Raw genomic sequence first — 16745 nt, 5'->3', positions numbered from 1 at the left:
AATCCTGAAACTTCTCGAACGCGTAATACTTTTAAGTGTATTTAAAAGCCACCTTAGAAGGCACCTTTGCCTTCGCGTTCGCATAGAAGCCCAGGACCCAGCTCATGCTCTCTCTGCCGCGAGAAGACAATACGCTGCGTGCTTAGAGGACAAGGTTACGGTATGTGCCCCCGAGGCGACTTTTTATTTTTCTCTCTAGTAGTAGGCCACTTGCCCCTCAGCCAAGTAATTCTAATTCCGAAACTTCTCGAAAGCGTTGATTCCCTGACGTGTGTTTAAAAACCGACTCAGAAGGCACGTGCGCATTCGCGTTCGCACGCAGGCCCAGGAACCAGCTCATGCAGTCTCCACCGCGTGAAGATAATACGCTGCCCGTTCGGAATACAAGGTTACGGTATGGGGCCCCGGGCGACTTTTTTTTTCTCTCTCGTAGTAGGCTACTCGCCCCTCAGTGAAGAAATTTTAATCCCGAAACTTCTCGAACGCGTTAATCCTGTGATGTGTGTTTAAAGGCCAAATCAGAAGCCACGTGCTCATTCGCGTTTGCACAGACACCGAGGACCCAGCTCATGGAGTCTCCGCCACGTTACGATAGTACGCTGCGAGCTTAGCGAACAAGGTTACAGCATGTGCCACCGGGCGACTTTTTATTTTTCTCTCTCGTAGTAGTCCACTTGCCCCTCAGCGAACGAATTGTAATCCTGAAACTTCTCAAACGAGTTTTCCCCTCACGTGTATTTAAAAGCCAACTCAATAGGCACGTGCGCATTCGCATATACACCGATGCCAAGGACCCAGATTATGCAGGCTCTGCCGCATGAGGATAATACCCTGCGTGTTGAGAGAACAAGCTTACGTATTTGTCCCCGGTCCACTTTTTATTTTTCTCTCTAGTACTAAGCCACTTGCGTCTCAGCGAACGAATTCTAATGCTGAAACTTCCGAACGCGTTAATCCCCTGACGTGCGTTTAAAAACCAACTCAGAAGGCATGTGCGCATTCGCGTTCGCACGGAGTCCCAGGACCCAGCTCATGCAGTCTCCACTGCGTGAAGATAATACGCTTCGTGTTCAGAGAACAAGGTTACGGTATGTGCCCCCGAGCGACTTTTTATTTTTCTCTGTCGTAGTAGATCACTTGTCCTCAGCGAAGAAATTTTAATCCCGAAACTTCTCCAATGTATTAATCCCCTGAAGTGTGTTTAAAAGCTAACTAAGAAGGCACGTGCGCATTCGTGTTCGCACAGACACCCAGAATACAGCTGATGCAGTCTCCGCCACGTGAAGATAGTACGCTGCGTACATAGAGAACAAAGTTACGGTATGTTCCCCGAGGCGACTTTTTATTTTTCAATCACAATCACTTTATTCCAGTTTTTTTTACAGGCAAAAAAAACTGAGGATGGCAAGAAAAAAGCAGTCATTAACGACTGCTTGACGAGCCTCCCACCCCTACATGTCATCGTACGCAACAACACTGTGCAATTTTAAGAAAAACAATTGTCATTCTTTAGAGGAAACAAAAACAGCACGATTGATTGCAGGCATTCGAAACATTTGTTCACATCCAATATGTACAGATCAGAAGCATTTGTTCATACAAGCATATCAGGAAATACAAGGCGAAGTAAAACAGATACACTTGCTAAAGACGCAGTTAAAAAGTTTAAAAAACTTTAAAAGAAAGAAACAAGACTTCAGCTTCGCTACCGAAACTTTGTTCACAGACGAGCTTCCGGCTTTATAAAATGTAAGGTACTTTCCTTAGGAAGCCATGACAGTCAATTTTATAAAAAAATGTATTCATACCTTGTGTTACAAAGGTATTGCGAAGTGCAGGAATTGTCATGCGGGTCACGCCCTCATACAATGGCGTGTTGAGATAGGTTGGAAGAATGTGCGCTAGCATACTGTAGCCATAATTTGTTCTACACCGTGGTAAGACAAATTTATTTGTTTTGCGAGTCGCGTACGGATTGTGATAATGTGTGAGCGTTACGAAACTCGAAAAGAAGGGGTCATTTCGACTGACTGCTTTCTCATAGAAGACAGCAAATTTGTAGTCGAACATGCGGTCAATTTTCACAATTTTATACTGCCTGTACAAAGGAAAAGTTGAGGAATCATACGACACGTTTGTAACCGCACGAAGTAGTTTCTTCTGTAGACTTACAAGTTTTTATATATTTGTTACCGTGCTGTTCCCCCATTCTAAGAAACAGTAACTGACATGGGAATAAAAAAGGCATGATACAGATTCAATTTGGTTTTTGCAGGTAAAAGACCTCTGTTGCGCCAAATTATCCCATTAAACCTCGAAAGTGCGACACAGATTTTGCTTCAGTGGGCGTTCCACGACATCGTGGCAGTAAACACTACGCCAAGTGACGTAAAATTGTCAACATATTCAATGGCAGTATTCTCTAAAAAAAGACGAGGCGGGTTGGGGACATGTTTTTTTTTGGATGAAATATTATAGCCTTAGTTTTTCCCCTGTTTATTTTTAAGGAATTAAGGAAAGACCATTCTGTTAATGATGTCAACACCCTATTGGCCGCACTTGTTAGTTCAATAAAATCACGGGAAGAGAGGAATATGCTGGTGTCGTCCGCATAAATTATATATTTCACGGCCTTACTAATGTTGCCAATATCATTTATATACACGTTAAAAAGAAGGGGTCCTAGAAGGCTGCCCTGAGGTACACCATTTCTAATCTTCAGGTTTTCAGACGGACAGTGGTTTAATACAACGTATTGTGAGCGGGAACTGAGGTAGGACGTAATAAGTTGGAGGGCGTGCCCACGAACACCATAGTGCTCCAGTTTTTTTAAGAGGATCTCATGATTCAAACAATCGAACGCTTTACTGAAATCGACGAAAATGCCTAAGGTAAGCAACCGCGATTCAACATTTTTTAAGATGTACTCCTTTTGGTCAAGCAATGCGTGCTAAGTAAACCTGTTTCTGGTGAATCCATACTGGCAATCAACCATTACAGAGCATTTTAGGAGGAAGTTATATAACCGCCGATGAATTAAGCGTTCGAGCCCCTTAGAGAAAAATGGAAGCACAGATATTGGCCTAACGTTTCCAGGTATATTTCTATCGCCTTTTTTGTAAATTACCGCTACTCTGGCACACTGCATTCCAACAGGAAATTGTCCTAACTTGAGTGCTAAGTTAGAGATGTGCATGAGGCAAGGTACAATTAAAGGGAGCACGTACTTTACCGGCCGGCTTTGAACATTACATGAATCAAGGCTTTGGGTATCTTTCAGACTACTGCACATTGAAAAAACCTCGACTTCATCGGTAGGTTCAAGAAACAGAGATGGTCCCACCTTGTCGCCCAGAAAACGGTAAAAACCAGGGTTGTAATTACTGTCGCCAACTTCACAGAAAAATTTATTGAAAACATTGGCGAGACAGGAACCTGTCAGTTCCCTGCCGTCAATGTTCAGACTTTTGATTTGCTGGGAGACTGTGTTTCTGTTTAGAAGTGCTGCTAGCCTCTTCCCTTTTTCTTTTGGGTTGCAAGTGAGGTTTTTATCGAACAGGTGCTGGTAGTAGGCAACCTTCGATAACCGAATTTCTTTGTTTAGCCGGTTTCGCACAGACTTGTATCGAACTAAATCCTGCGGTTATTTACTCCTCAGGAATTAGGCGAACAGTTTGTTTTTCTTTTTTACTTGTCGAATAAGGCGAGCAGTAATCCATGGTTTACGAGCATTTTTAGCGGGCAAGATATCGACAATCGGAAAACATTCATGGTAGATAGGGAGAACAAGTCGCAGAAATTCATCATAAGCATCGTCAGCTGTGGCTTCCTGAAAAACAGATGACCAGTTGACTAGTGCAATGTGATTTTTAAATTGGTGAAGACGTTTCTCCGAAATGAGCTGTCGGCGTGCTTTTAATTTATGTTCGGGGTAAGATTCCTTTTTAATAAGAGCAACAATAGGTAAGTGGTCGCTAATGTCTACTGCAATACGACCGGCGTGAAAAATGTTTTCATCATCTGTTAGAATTACGTCCAGGCTAGTAGAAGTACTAAGGGTGACACGTGTGAGGCCCCAGATAATATTACGAAAACGTGCCGACTGTAGACTAATTAGCAATTGTTCTTGCACGGGAGTGCTTGTGCTCATGTCTATATTAAAGTCGCCGCCTATATATGTCGAAAAATGTTCAGAAAGAAAGGCCAGTTCACGCTCGAAGCGGTGAAAAAACATGCCTAAGTTGCCTTGAGGAGGACGGTAAACGACACAAAATGTTAGGTGGCCGGAACTAACTGTCAGCATTTTAATATTTGTATCACTGAAACAGTGCTCAGATAACACATTGCAGGAGTACGCATTTCGAACAAGCAACGCAACACCTCCACCGCGCTTTGTAGGGCGATTTAGAAAAAATGATTCATAGCCAGGAAGGCGGATGACGTCGATATCCGAACGATACCACGTTTCTGATAAGAGAACAAGATCGAAGGAGCAGGTAAAGCCATCTAAAAGGGATTGTAGCTGGTCAGTCTTGTTCACAGCTGGTTGCATGTTGATATGTATAATCTGCAAGCTCAGACTGTGGTTTTGATATAGAAATTCATTTAACTGGGTGGGTGTGAAACGCGGCGTGACTTCCATTGAACAAGTGTGGCTTAGGTTGCTTCTTGTGGGCTGGGAAACTGCGTTACTGGCACCATTTTCAAAAGGTCGGCCTCGGAATGGATGCGAATAGTTTTAGAGTTTTCATTTCGACGAGCAAGAATCGCACCATTTTTGGTCCACACAAAGTTCCATGCCACTTCCTTTTTCCTTGCTACTGCAGCGCCAAGAAGCCTTTTGTTTTGCGGTGTTAGGTGCTCATTTACATATATTGCAGTCGAGTCATCATATCCAGGGTCCTCGTTGGTTAATCGCATCTTTTTTGCCTTCTGCAAGGCTACATCTCGCTTCGCACGTGACCTGAACTGAACTACAATGTTTGATTTATCGGGGTGCCTGGTTGGTACGCCGTGGCAGCTCTCAATATATGATTCGGTGATAGATTCTTGAATGGTATCCCCGAGCTTAGCAAGAATACCAGCCACATTTTCGCCCACTTGCTTTACGACGCTTTGGATCTCTAGGTTAGAAAAGCGTGAGTACTGCTCGGCTAGATTAAAGCGCTTCTCTAGTTCTTGGTTGTTTTTATCTAAAGTGGTGCATTTTGCTCGAAGTTCCTCGTTTTCCTTAGCCAGTTTGAAATTTTTCTCTATCTCATTTTCCAGTCGTTTTCCTAGGTCAGCAAGAACCGCATGCGCGTGCTCAATGCTCCGAGCCATTTCTCCCTGCTCGTTTCGCACTTCCCTGATGTACCTTCGAATGTCCCGTTCAAAGTATTCTCGCGATGATTTCAATTCTAGTTTCAGTTCATCTTTTAGTTTGGAGAATTTAGCTCGCATCTCCTCCTTTATCTTAGTTACGTCCTTAGCCATTTGCACAAAGGGTACAAATACACTTCAACTCAAAGCTTGGCCGCAGCGACGACAAAAAGAGCAATCGAAGAACGTGTGCATGTACGCATTACCAACCTGCAGAAACAAGCAGAGGAGCGTGAGGTGCTGCTTGCACTTCGTCGTCGCCGCTGCCAAATGCCGGTGACAGCGAGCAGTAGGTCCTTTATAGTTTGGTGGTGGCGCGTCACTGCTGCAAGGGCTGCAGAAGACGAACGCCGCTGACAGAAACCGCCGCCTGGTGCCGGATGTCCGTTATCTCTGTGCGTCCGAGGAAGCGCGCTGCTCTGGGGCGTGTCGGGTGGTCTGTGCAGCTGCGCGCAGGGTCGATCTGCAGAAACAAGCAGAGGAGCGTGAGGTGCTGCTTGCACTTCGTCGTCGCCGCTGCCACTCTCGTAGTAGGTCACTTCACCCTCAGGGAAGGAATTCTGTTCCAGAAACGTCTGGAACGCGTTAATCCCCTGACGTGTATTTAAAAGCCAACTCAAAAAACAAGTGCACATTTGCGTTCCCAGAAAGGCCAAGGACCCAGCTCATGCAGTCGGTGCCGCCTGTAGACAATACGCTGCGTTTCTGGAGAACAAGGTTATGGTATGTGCCCCTGGCCGACTTTTTGTTATTGTCTCTCGTAGTAGGCAACCTTTCACCTGAGCGAAGGAATTCTAGTCCCGAAATTCCTCGAACGCGTTAATCCTCCTACGTGTATTTAAAAGCCAAGTGAGAAGGCGTGTGCTTTCGCGTTCCCAAAGAGGCCCAGGACCCAGCTCATGCCATCGCTGCCGCGTGAAGATAATACGTTGTGTTTCCAGAGAACAAGGTTACGGGATGTGCCTCAGGGCGACTTTTTATTTTTCTCTTCCGTAGTATGCTCCTTGCACCTGAGCGAAGGAATACTGATCCCGAAACTTGTCGAACGCGTTAATCCTCCAACTTGTTTTTAAAAGCCAACTATGAAGGCACGTGCGCATTCGCGTTCGCACAGACACCCAGGACCAAGCTCATGCAGTCTCCGAAGCGTGAAGGTAATAAGGGCGACTTTTTATTCTCATTCGTAGCAGGCCACTTGACCCTCAGCGAATGAATCCCGAAACTTCCCGAATGCGTTAATCCTCCTTGGTGTGTTTACAGGACAACTCAGAAGGCACGTGCGCATTCGTGTTTGCACAGACATCTAGGACCCAGCTCACGAAGTCTCCGCCGCGTAAAGATAACACGCCGCGTTTTCAGAGAACAAGGTTACGGTATGTGCCCCTGGGCGACTTTTTATTTTTTTCTCTCGTAGTAGGCCACTACCCCTTCAGCGAAGAAATTTTAATCCCGCAAGTTCTCGAACGCGTTAATCCTCCACGTGTGTTTAAAAGCCAACTCAGAAGGCACGTGCATATTCGCGTTCGCACAGAAACCCAGGACCCAGCTCATGCAGTCTCCGCCGTGTGAAGATAATACGGTGCCTTTTCAGAGAAAAAGGTTACGGTATGTGCCCCCAGGTGACCCTTAATTTGTCTTTATCGTTGTATGTCCCTTGCCCCTGAGTGAAGAAATTCAAATCCCGAAACTTCTCGAACGCGTTAATTCTCCTACGTGCGTTTAAAAGCCAACTCAGAAGGCACGTGCGTACTCGCGTTCAAAGAGACACCCAGGTCCCAGCTCATGCAGTCTCTGCCGCGTGAAGATAATAGGCTGCGTGCTTTGAGAACAAGGTTCAGTATGTGCCCCCGGGAAACTTTTTTTTCTCTCTCGTAGTAGGCCACTTGCCCCTCAGCGATGAAATTCTAATCCCAAAACTTCTCGAACGCGTTAATCTGTCATGTGTGTTTATAAGCCAACTCAGAAGGCACGCCCTCATTCGCGTTTGCACAGACACCTAGGACCCAGCTCATGGAGTCTCCGCCACATGACGATCGTACGCTGCGTGCTTAGAGAACAAGGTTACAGTATGTGCCCCCTACGACTTTTTATTTTTGTCTCTCGTAGTAAGCCACTTGCCTCTCAGCGAACGAATTCTAATGCTGAAACTTCTAGAACGGGTTAATCCCCTGAAGTGTGTTTAAAAGCTAACTCAGAAGGCACGTGCGCATTCGCGTTCGCACAGAGTCCCAGGACCCAGCTCATGCAGTCTCCGCTGGGTGAAGATACCACGCTTCGTGTTCAGAGAACAAGGTTAAGGTATGCGCCCCCGAGCGACTTTTTATTTTTCTCTCTCGTAGTAGATCACTTGACCCTCAGCAAAAAAATTTTAATCCCGAAACTTCTCGAATTTATTAATCGCCTGAAGTATGTTTAAAAGCCAACTCAGCAGGCACGTGAGCTTTCGCGTTCGCACAGAGGCCCAGGACCCAGCTCATGCACTCTCCGCCGCGAGAAAGTAATACGCTGCGTTTTCAGAGAACAAGGTTACGGTATGCGCCCCCGGGCGACTTTTTATTTTTCTGTCTCTTAGTAGGCCACTTGCCCCTCAGCGAACGAGTTCTAATACCGAAACTTCTCGAACGCGTTAATCTTCTGACGTGTGTTTAAAAGCCGACTGAGCATGCACCTGCGGATTCGCGTTCGCACAGAGGCCCAGGACCCAGTTCATGCAAAGTCGGCAACGGGAAGATAATACGCTGCAGGCTTTGAGGACAAGGTTACAGTATGTGCCCCGGGCAACTTTTTTTTCTCTCTCGTAGTACGCCACTTGCAACTCAGCGATAGAATTCTAATTTCCAAACTTCTCGAACGCGTTATTCCTGTGATGTGTGCTTAAAAGCCAACTCAGAAGGCACGTGCGCATTCGCGTTCACACAGAGACCAAGGACCCAGCTCATGCAGTCTCCGCCGCATGAAGATAATACGCTGCGGGTTCAGAGAACAAGGTTACGGTGTGTGCGCCCGGACGACTTTTTATTTTTCTCTCTCGTAGTAGGCCACTGGCCCATCAGCGAAGAAATTTTAATCCCGATATTTCTTGAACGCGTTAATCCTCTTACTTGTGTTTGAAAGCCAACTGAGCAGGCACCTGTGCTTTCGCGTTGGCACAGAGGCCAAGGATCCAGTTCATGCAGTCTATGCCACGTGAAGATAATACGCTGCGTGCTTAGAGAACAATGTTACAGTATGTGCTCCAGGGGGACTTTTTTTTCTCTCTCGTAGTAGGCGACTTGCCCCTCAACGAACGAATTCTATTCCAGAAACGTCTGGAACGCGTTAATCCCCTGACGTGTATTTAAAAGCCAACTCACATGGCAAGTGCGCATTCGCGTTCCCACAAAGGCCCAGGACCGAGCTCATGCAGTCTGTGCCACGTGAAGATAATACGCTGCTCTTTCGGAGAACAAGGTTATGGTATGTGCATCCGGGCGACCTTTTGTGTTTCTCTTTCGTAGTGGACACCTTGCACCTGAGCGACGGAATTCCAATACCGAAACTTCTCGAACGCGTTAATCCTCTTGCGTGTGTTTAAAAGCCAACTCAGAAGGGACGTGCGCATTCGCGTTTGCAACGGGGCTCAGGACTCAGCTGACGCAGTCTCTCCGCGTGAAGATAATACGCTGCGTGCTTAGAGAACGGGGTTACGTTATGTGCCCCCTTGCGACTTTTTATTTTTCTCTCTCGTTGTAGGCCACTCGCCCATCAGCGAAGGAATTCAAATCCCGAAGCTTCTCGCGCCACTCGTCCACCGATAAGCTGTTCCGGCACGTAGTCGCCGCAATTTTGTGTGGCTAAATAAAGTTGTTCTCTCTCTCTCTCTCGAACGCGTTAATCCTGTGATGTGTGTTTAAAAGCCAACTAAAGAAGGCACGTGCGTATTCGCGTTCGCACAGACACCCAGGACCCATCTCATGCAGTCGCCGCCGCCCTTATGAAAATTTCTACGTCCAGTCAAAAGACAGTCTACGTCCCGAAGGAAGCAGACTGCGTGCGTCCCGTGTGTTTCCTCTGTGTTGGAATTTCGCCACCGACTTTCTGCGTCCTTCATGAGTCCCGTGTGTTTCCGTCCTCCATTCGTCCAGTCTATCTCCCAAAGGCGGCACAGACACCATACGGCCTTTGTGTGTGCCCTGTATGTCTCGAAGGCAACAGACCGCATTCGTCCCTTCTGTGTCCCCTGTATTGAAATTTCGCCACCGACTTTCTGCGTCCTCCAAGAATTTTTTATGTTTCCGTCCTCTACGCGTCCCACAAACTTCCACCTTTTGAGTGCCCTTTGCATGCTGTCAAATAACAGCGCCCAACAGCTAGCTGCATGTCGAAAATGTCAGCCAGCTCCACAGTCACTGCTTCATGCTGCAGTTGTTTCTGTAAGAGCAAGCTGACGAAAATCACATGAATCACATATGACTCTTGCAAACATGATTTTTTTATTCAGGTTGGATCCATACGTGCTGCTGCCGCCTGCCACAGCAGGTGTCTCCTCATCTTTACCCCTCACAGGACAGGATAGCCACTGCCACACTTGAACCTGAAATGACAAACGCATTGATCGCATATGAAGGGGTTTAAACAAACACGTCTCAAACATTTGCTTGTTATGCTTATAAATATAAAGGAGTGTTCCCATACAAAACTGAACCAAGTATCCTGATAGAGAAGGTACAGCTTTTAGGTTGCAAAATAGCCACAAAATTTAAACCACATAAATTAACTAATGAGCTTACGAACATCAAATATGACATACTGTTACATAGGCAAAACAACCCAGAACTAAGTACTGTTTAGATTCGTGGCCTCCTCATGACGGGCATTTATACAGCCTCGCAAGAACATTTGAGAGATGATATTAGTGCAGCAGCACTGTGGGAACAAAGCAATATGGGGTGGGGGGGCAACATAAGGCAACATAAAATTGCAATATAGAAGGCAACATAAAATTGCATGAACATGCCAAGACAGGCATTGATCAGTCGTCATCATGAGTAGTTGCTTGTGCCTACGCGTTCTTTGGAACCTATAAAGGCAGCAGTTTTTTTGTGCATTTCGTTTACGAGACAGCACTTGCATTGTCTAGTTTGTTTGTCTGTGCTTGCTGACAGAAAGCAAAATGTACATCTCCATGAACTGACCAACCTCTAGGTTGGCGCATTCAATTCGCCAACGCTCATCCATTCACGTCCCTTTGCTGACTCCTTTGAGGTTTGTTTATTTATGTTCACTGAAGAGCCCAAGGTTGTTCCGATAATGTATATTTTTACAAAAACCCTGCATTATCCGTGGCTACATAACAATATTCCGAACAAAGTCTGATACACAAACCAGAACCCCCCACAGCTCTTTCTTCAATTGCTGAGTACCCTTCTATAATTAGGACCATCATTATATTTGCTAGAGCAAATAGCTGTTCAGGGGGGGAGGGCGGAGGGGGCTGCGATGGCCAGTGAGACTCATTACACTAGAAGAAACAAAGTGACAAAAAGGCACGCAATACACCCTTTTCACTGCTAGGCACAAGTTGCATCTAGGGCATTGAAGTGAATTCACCTAAATTCTATTTCTGGGTGCATGGAATTGTTTCACTCATGTAATGTAATCCATAATATGACTTTTGAGTAGAAGTCTAAAGATCTAGTTCATCTGTAATAGGCGGTAGAAGAAAAATCCCCACACACTGTCTGTGGCCACCACGCAACTACCACAGTGAACAAGGGTGACAAGTCGTTATTAATTCATGGAGCAAGGACGCAGCCCTGATGCGACAAAAAATATAAGAAAGGTACCAGGAAGTTTCTCCCCCTCATCGGTTAATTATTTTTTGTCCCATCTCTGCAATGTTCTTATGTCTTAATATCCCTAAGGTACCACAAGGATGCCACAATGGTTTTCTATGTTTTCATGTTCTCTCAGCCTTCAAAATCGAGATTTTCATGCATTTCACAGCCATAATGAACTCCACTTACAGGTCCTGCAGGATAGATTGAAACAGGAGGCAGCCAATTCTTCTGGTAGCTCACAACGTACATCCTCCATGTCAAACACCTGGCCCTATAAAAAATGGAAGTTCAAGTAGTAAACCAGCCGTAAATATGCAGTATCATTCCGTGAAATACTCACTCTGACAGGACATCACAGAATTTCTTTTTGTAGGTGCGAAAAAGGCACCTTCAGTTCTTTCAAGCTAAAATATAAGTACAGGGCCCGCTGATTGAAACGCGACACTGCGAGCGCGTAGCCGCCAATACATGCAGCGCCGTCCATGGACGCCCGTGGAAGCTAGGTGTTGCATTGTGGTATACTGCGAGGATGAGAGCGTGTTGACCGTAGGCTTACTGCTTCCGGTTGCCAATGTGCGGGACTGTGGTTCCCCGCAGCGACACCAGGGCGCTGCGAGCCTGGAGCGCTTGTGGCCAGGAACGAGCCTCCAACCGTTGGGCCTGGAGCGAGCCCGACGGTTGTAGCTTGGCTGTGCGCGCAGCCGATTTCGCTACACAGTAAGCGCGCGCTCTTGTTACGCGTGCCCTTCCGATGTGGCACAGTAGTGTTCATATAATGCACAGTCACCCTCATCAGAATAAAAGAAACTTCTGTACGCAGGAACACCAAACTTTATTCCAGGATGTAAACTAAAACAGGAAAGACGCCTTTGCAGGCACGTTTGCGTGTCGTGGGGTGCAGTAGTACTTCGTCGGCTCTTCTCTTTTTTTAGTTTATATCATGGAATAAAGTTGGGTACTCCTTCGCGCAAATGCTCGTTTTATTCAGATAAGCGTGACTGTGCCTTACATGCAAATTATCTGTATCGCATCGGAACGGTACGCGTAACAACAGCGCGCGAGCACACGATGTTGCGACATTGGCTGCGCGGAACGCCAGGCCGGTACCACCGCCGCACAAACACGCTCCTGCGCTCCAGGCTCGCAGCGCACCGCTGTCGCTGCGATGAACCACTGCCCCGCTTATTGGCAACCGGAAGCAGCAAGCTTATGGTCAAAACACTCTCATCCTCGTGGTATACCACAATGCAACGCCTAGCTTCCACGGGCGTCCACTGGCGGCGCTGCATGTAGCGGAGGCCACGCGCTCGCAGTGTCGCGTTTCAATCCGTGAGCACTGTACATGCATGACAATCCTTACAAGGCTTTCAGCCATACTTTAAAGGAACAGAAGCAACCTTACACTGAATTAATGTTAAACTAAGCCTATTAAATATCCCTAGGTGGTAGAAATCTGTGGCTTCAGATTTCCACTGTGCAAGCATATTCTCTGGTCCAGAGGGTGCGAAACGTGGTTACGGCTTTTAAAGGAGCCATGAAGAGAAAACACAAGTTTGGTTCATTCAAACGATTGCGTTGCTAGAATCATGCTGACAAGATTTTTAACATACACTACACTCAAATAAGCTACAAATTAGGAACAAAGGAAATGGCCATGTGACCCACTAGCTCATTTCCCGCAACATAACCTACTTCATACCAGCCAGCTGTGCAGTTGGCGGAGGGCGGCAACGGCAAACGCGAATTAGGCAGAGCCTATAAGCTTGCCGAACGAACTATTTGCGCTTAAATTTTGGGCACATTCTTTTTACAGTAGTAAGAATGGTGGGACCAACAGTAAAGGTTAGGAAAGCACCTGTAAGAATAGAAGTACCGATGCATACTTCTGTTGGTACTGCGCGCAGTATGCTTGGTTTAGCTCCACAGGACTGCGGGGCTTTGGGGTTGTCTCGGACAACACTGGCCGATTCACACAAGCAACGGTGTCTTACGTCACCATATTTGTGGAGCGAGCACTATGTTTCACGAAACGATTATTTTCTCGCTGAACGAAAACAAGCCAGGTTTAAATATGGTAAAACCAACCAAAAGCAGAAAGCGGCTTGCCACGGTAAGGTGGCACCATCTATGTTTACTAACGGTAAAGAAGGCTTCCCAATCGGCTGTAGAGCGGTCGGTTCCTGTGATGTCATTGCAAACCCTTAAAATGCCCGATTTAGCGGGAAAACCAAAATTTTAACTTCATTTAATTAATTTCTCAGTGAATAAAGCATCGTTTGCATTTGGGACAAGTGCTGGGTGCACCATAACACACGAAATCTTTCGAATAACACAAACTTGTATTTTGTCTCCATGGCGCCATTAAAATTCTCTCTGAGGCACATGGTGAACGTCTCAGAGTGCCAATACCACCAAGGGGTAGGCAAGTTGAAATGCTGACGAAACAAAAAAACGGGAGGGCGAAAGAGCACGGTGGCAAGCCCACGCCGTTTAATCTTTTTCGCACCGTGATTGTATCCCCATCACATGCATATTTGTAAGAATCAACACGTTCAACCCATGCTCAACATGTTACGGTCAACACAATTTATGCAAGCCAGCTACAAATAACGTCACACCACACAAGAATTTCTGTCTGATCATGACGATGCTGGATGAGCTTAGGAAGGTGGAAAAATTTCTTGCATTTAAACAGTGAAAGCTTCCCTGTGACTGCACCAGCAATGCAGGCTGGAACAGCATGTTTTCAAGCTGCAACGTCTAAACAATTATCTGGTCAAATGTTCACTGCCTAAAGACCTTGTGCATGTGGTACTACTTATAAAGTTGCTAGCAATGCTTAAATGTTGAAAATTACGTATTCTTACGAAAATTACGAAAATGTTGAAAATTACGCAACTCTTACGTATTATAACTACAAATGTAATGCAGCCTCCTTGCATTTCTTTACCCGTAAACGAAAACTACCCGTTATAACAATGCTAAGCTGCCTACATCCTGTAAAAGATATACGGTGGGTCAACTGCCTCCTAAAAAAAATCGGGGAGTGGGCGTTTTGTTTTACAACCATTAACGCAGTTTTCTTTTTTTCATGCAACAAGCTTTAGCGGTCGAATCCACCCAAGCCAAGCGGCGGCCGTCAGCATGATAACATTTTCGTTGCCGGCAATGGCAAGGATCACTCACACAGCATACTGGCCGCCGCTCCTGGAAGCCCATTCATGTGACCGCGCCGACGCAGCCGGTAATTTACAATAAAAGAAGCGCGGCGAGCCGAACACCAAGGAAAATACTCAACACGTTTAACGAAATGGCGCGGCGGCAACGCGTAAGAAAATTTTAACATGCACCACGATAAACAATCACTTACGGCAGAACACGCAGCATTTTTCACACGTCGCGTCGACAGCCTGGAACTTGCAGTAGAGACTCTTGATTCACGTAGGCACGCACAACTTGTCAGGTGTTTTGTCAAATGGCGACCTCGATGTGCGTTTGCCACAGCAGCGCAGTACGGCGACGACACAGGCGCTTTGCCAGCACTCACGATGTTTCAGGTGGCACAAAAGCACTAACACGTAATATTACGGCAGGAGGAGGACGTAGTAATTCACGTAACACCAGCAAATCGAAAACAAACCACCAAAACCACGCACAACGAACCAGACACGTTTTTTCTTGCGTACCTAGTATAACACTGACTGAATATATGCTAGCCTAGACTAGACTTATTACTACAGTTGGCTATCTAGCAGTCATAGATTTTTAGCAGGTACTTGGTTACTTCATGATCACCCCTGAAGCAAACTAGGCAGACGCCATTATAGTATTTTGTTAAAGTTGATAATAACAAACATATATATAATGGCAGTTTATTTTCTTGGTGCGAGCAACGTCTTTTGTTGTCGTAAGTTGTTGCTACTCAAAAGCAAATAAAAATGGATTAACAAACGAAGTTATTATCATCGTCATCTACATCTAGATTGACTGTTTTGTGTTTTGTTCAGCGTCCAAGCATTCACTGTTTGTGGGCTTTTCACAAACAGAACGGCCGGATAAAAAAATTATTCTCGCAGACATACGCAAACACACGCGCACACGCATACGCATACACACGCGCGCGCCCACACACACACACACACACACACACACGCGCGCACACGCACACACACACACACACACACACACACGCACACGCACACGCACAAGCACACGCACGCACGCGCCCTCACAAAAGCACCGTTCGTCAAATCCACGCAGGGAAACAATTCACTCAAATAGAGGCTTAGCAAGACTATGTATGCTCAAATATTTACACTTACGTTTACCAATCCGCAGCGTTCTGTTTTGGTGGCTTGTTGCGCGTAAGAAATTGTATCATGATATTGTCGATGTTGTGTTCCCTGTTCCCATGTACAGGGCTATGTACTTTGGAAGGCCCGGTAGCGATGTGCTTAAGAGGGTTAAAAGAATGCAGATTCAACCAGGGGTCAAATCCTTTATGTTTAGGTTACATACAGGAACATTATTAGTACGAACATTTATGGAAGAAAGGGGGTTAATGGTACCATGGGGGACAGATTGTTTTAGTTGTAAATCCCCCGAGACAATAGATCATGTATTTTTGCATTGTTGGGAGGGAGTATATTTTTGGGATGTGCTACAGAGGACCTTACACAAAGATTTTCCTCTAGATCATCACGGTATACGTTTCCTTGCAATAGACAATGAGGATGGAGTGCCTTACGATTTAGTCATGGCACTGGGTCTCCATAGTATATGGCGCTCTCGTACAGCAAGGTTGTACAATGATGTTGATGCGCGATGTGCAAGGAAGTATTTCAAAGAGAGCATTGGGCGATTTGTTGAAGTTATTAAGTTCCACCAGGAAATACCTGATTGGCTGCCGCAAATAGAGCAACTAATCAATATGAGGGCATTTTAAATGGACAAAGTCAGCCCTGTAGTGACTGGCAACTGAACCTCTTGTATGTGTACATATTTGCAGTGTTGAGATGTAATCTGTTGTGAATTGTCAAAGACAGGCAATAAATACAAAAACAGTTTTGGTGGCTTGGAGGTTAAGTACTCGCCTGCTGATCCAAAGGGCGGTGGTTCGAAACCAGCACAGTAATCTTTTTTTTACCGTGTTTTATTTGAAGTTTTTCTGCCTTAGGTTATATTTTGACATTGTTGTTGCTCTTGTTGCTCTCGTCTGGCGGTGTCCCTTTTTTTTCTGTCGCAATATATTTCTACGGCAAGCTCTATCCCAATAAACAGTACACCGCTTCAGCATTTAGTTTCAAGGATAAGCCATTTTACAACGACTCTGAAGGAAAACACAGACTAGGACAATCGGAAGCCACTTTTTAGGTTGTTTTTGTTTTAATTGCTTTGCTTTCTATTCGGCTTTTTGTTTTCTTTTTACTTTTTCTGGTCTGTATATTCTTCTCCCTCCCACTTTTTTTTCGTAAGCGGAGGGACGAGGCACTTCGAACAGCCTCGTTCAATTTGTATCCTTCTTACGCAAACTGTTTCATACAAACGTACCAGTTCGTAATATTA

The 16745-nt window shown here is 45.7% G+C and overlaps 1 protein-coding gene across 1 annotated transcript; it reads right to left on the bottom strand.

Annotated features, from left to right (window-relative positions):
- Positions 1-5680: 5680 nt before the first annotated feature.
- Positions 5681-14852, bottom strand: LOC144166443 (uncharacterized). Its single transcript, XM_077695965.1, has 4 exons — positions 14551-14852; positions 11367-11451; positions 9821-9934; positions 5681-5824 (listed from the first exon to the last, which is right to left on the bottom strand). Exons 1-4 carry the CDS (start codon positions 14565-14567, stop codon positions 5681-5683), a joined length of 360 nt encoding a protein of 119 aa, XP_077552091.1. The 5' UTR covers positions 14568-14852.
- Positions 14853-16745: the final 1893 nt, after the last annotated feature.

This window comes from Haemaphysalis longicornis, unplaced genomic scaffold (genome assembly GCF_048455015.1).
Source record: "Haemaphysalis longicornis isolate Haplotype H1 unplaced genomic scaffold, Haemaphysalis longicornis Haplotype H1 scaffold_17, whole genome shotgun sequence".
In the NCBI taxonomy this organism is placed as follows: domain Eukaryota; kingdom Metazoa; phylum Arthropoda; class Arachnida; order Ixodida; family Ixodidae; genus Haemaphysalis; species Haemaphysalis longicornis.
Note: the sequence above shows the minus strand (reverse complement) of the source record. Positions and strands in the feature narration are given on the sequence as shown.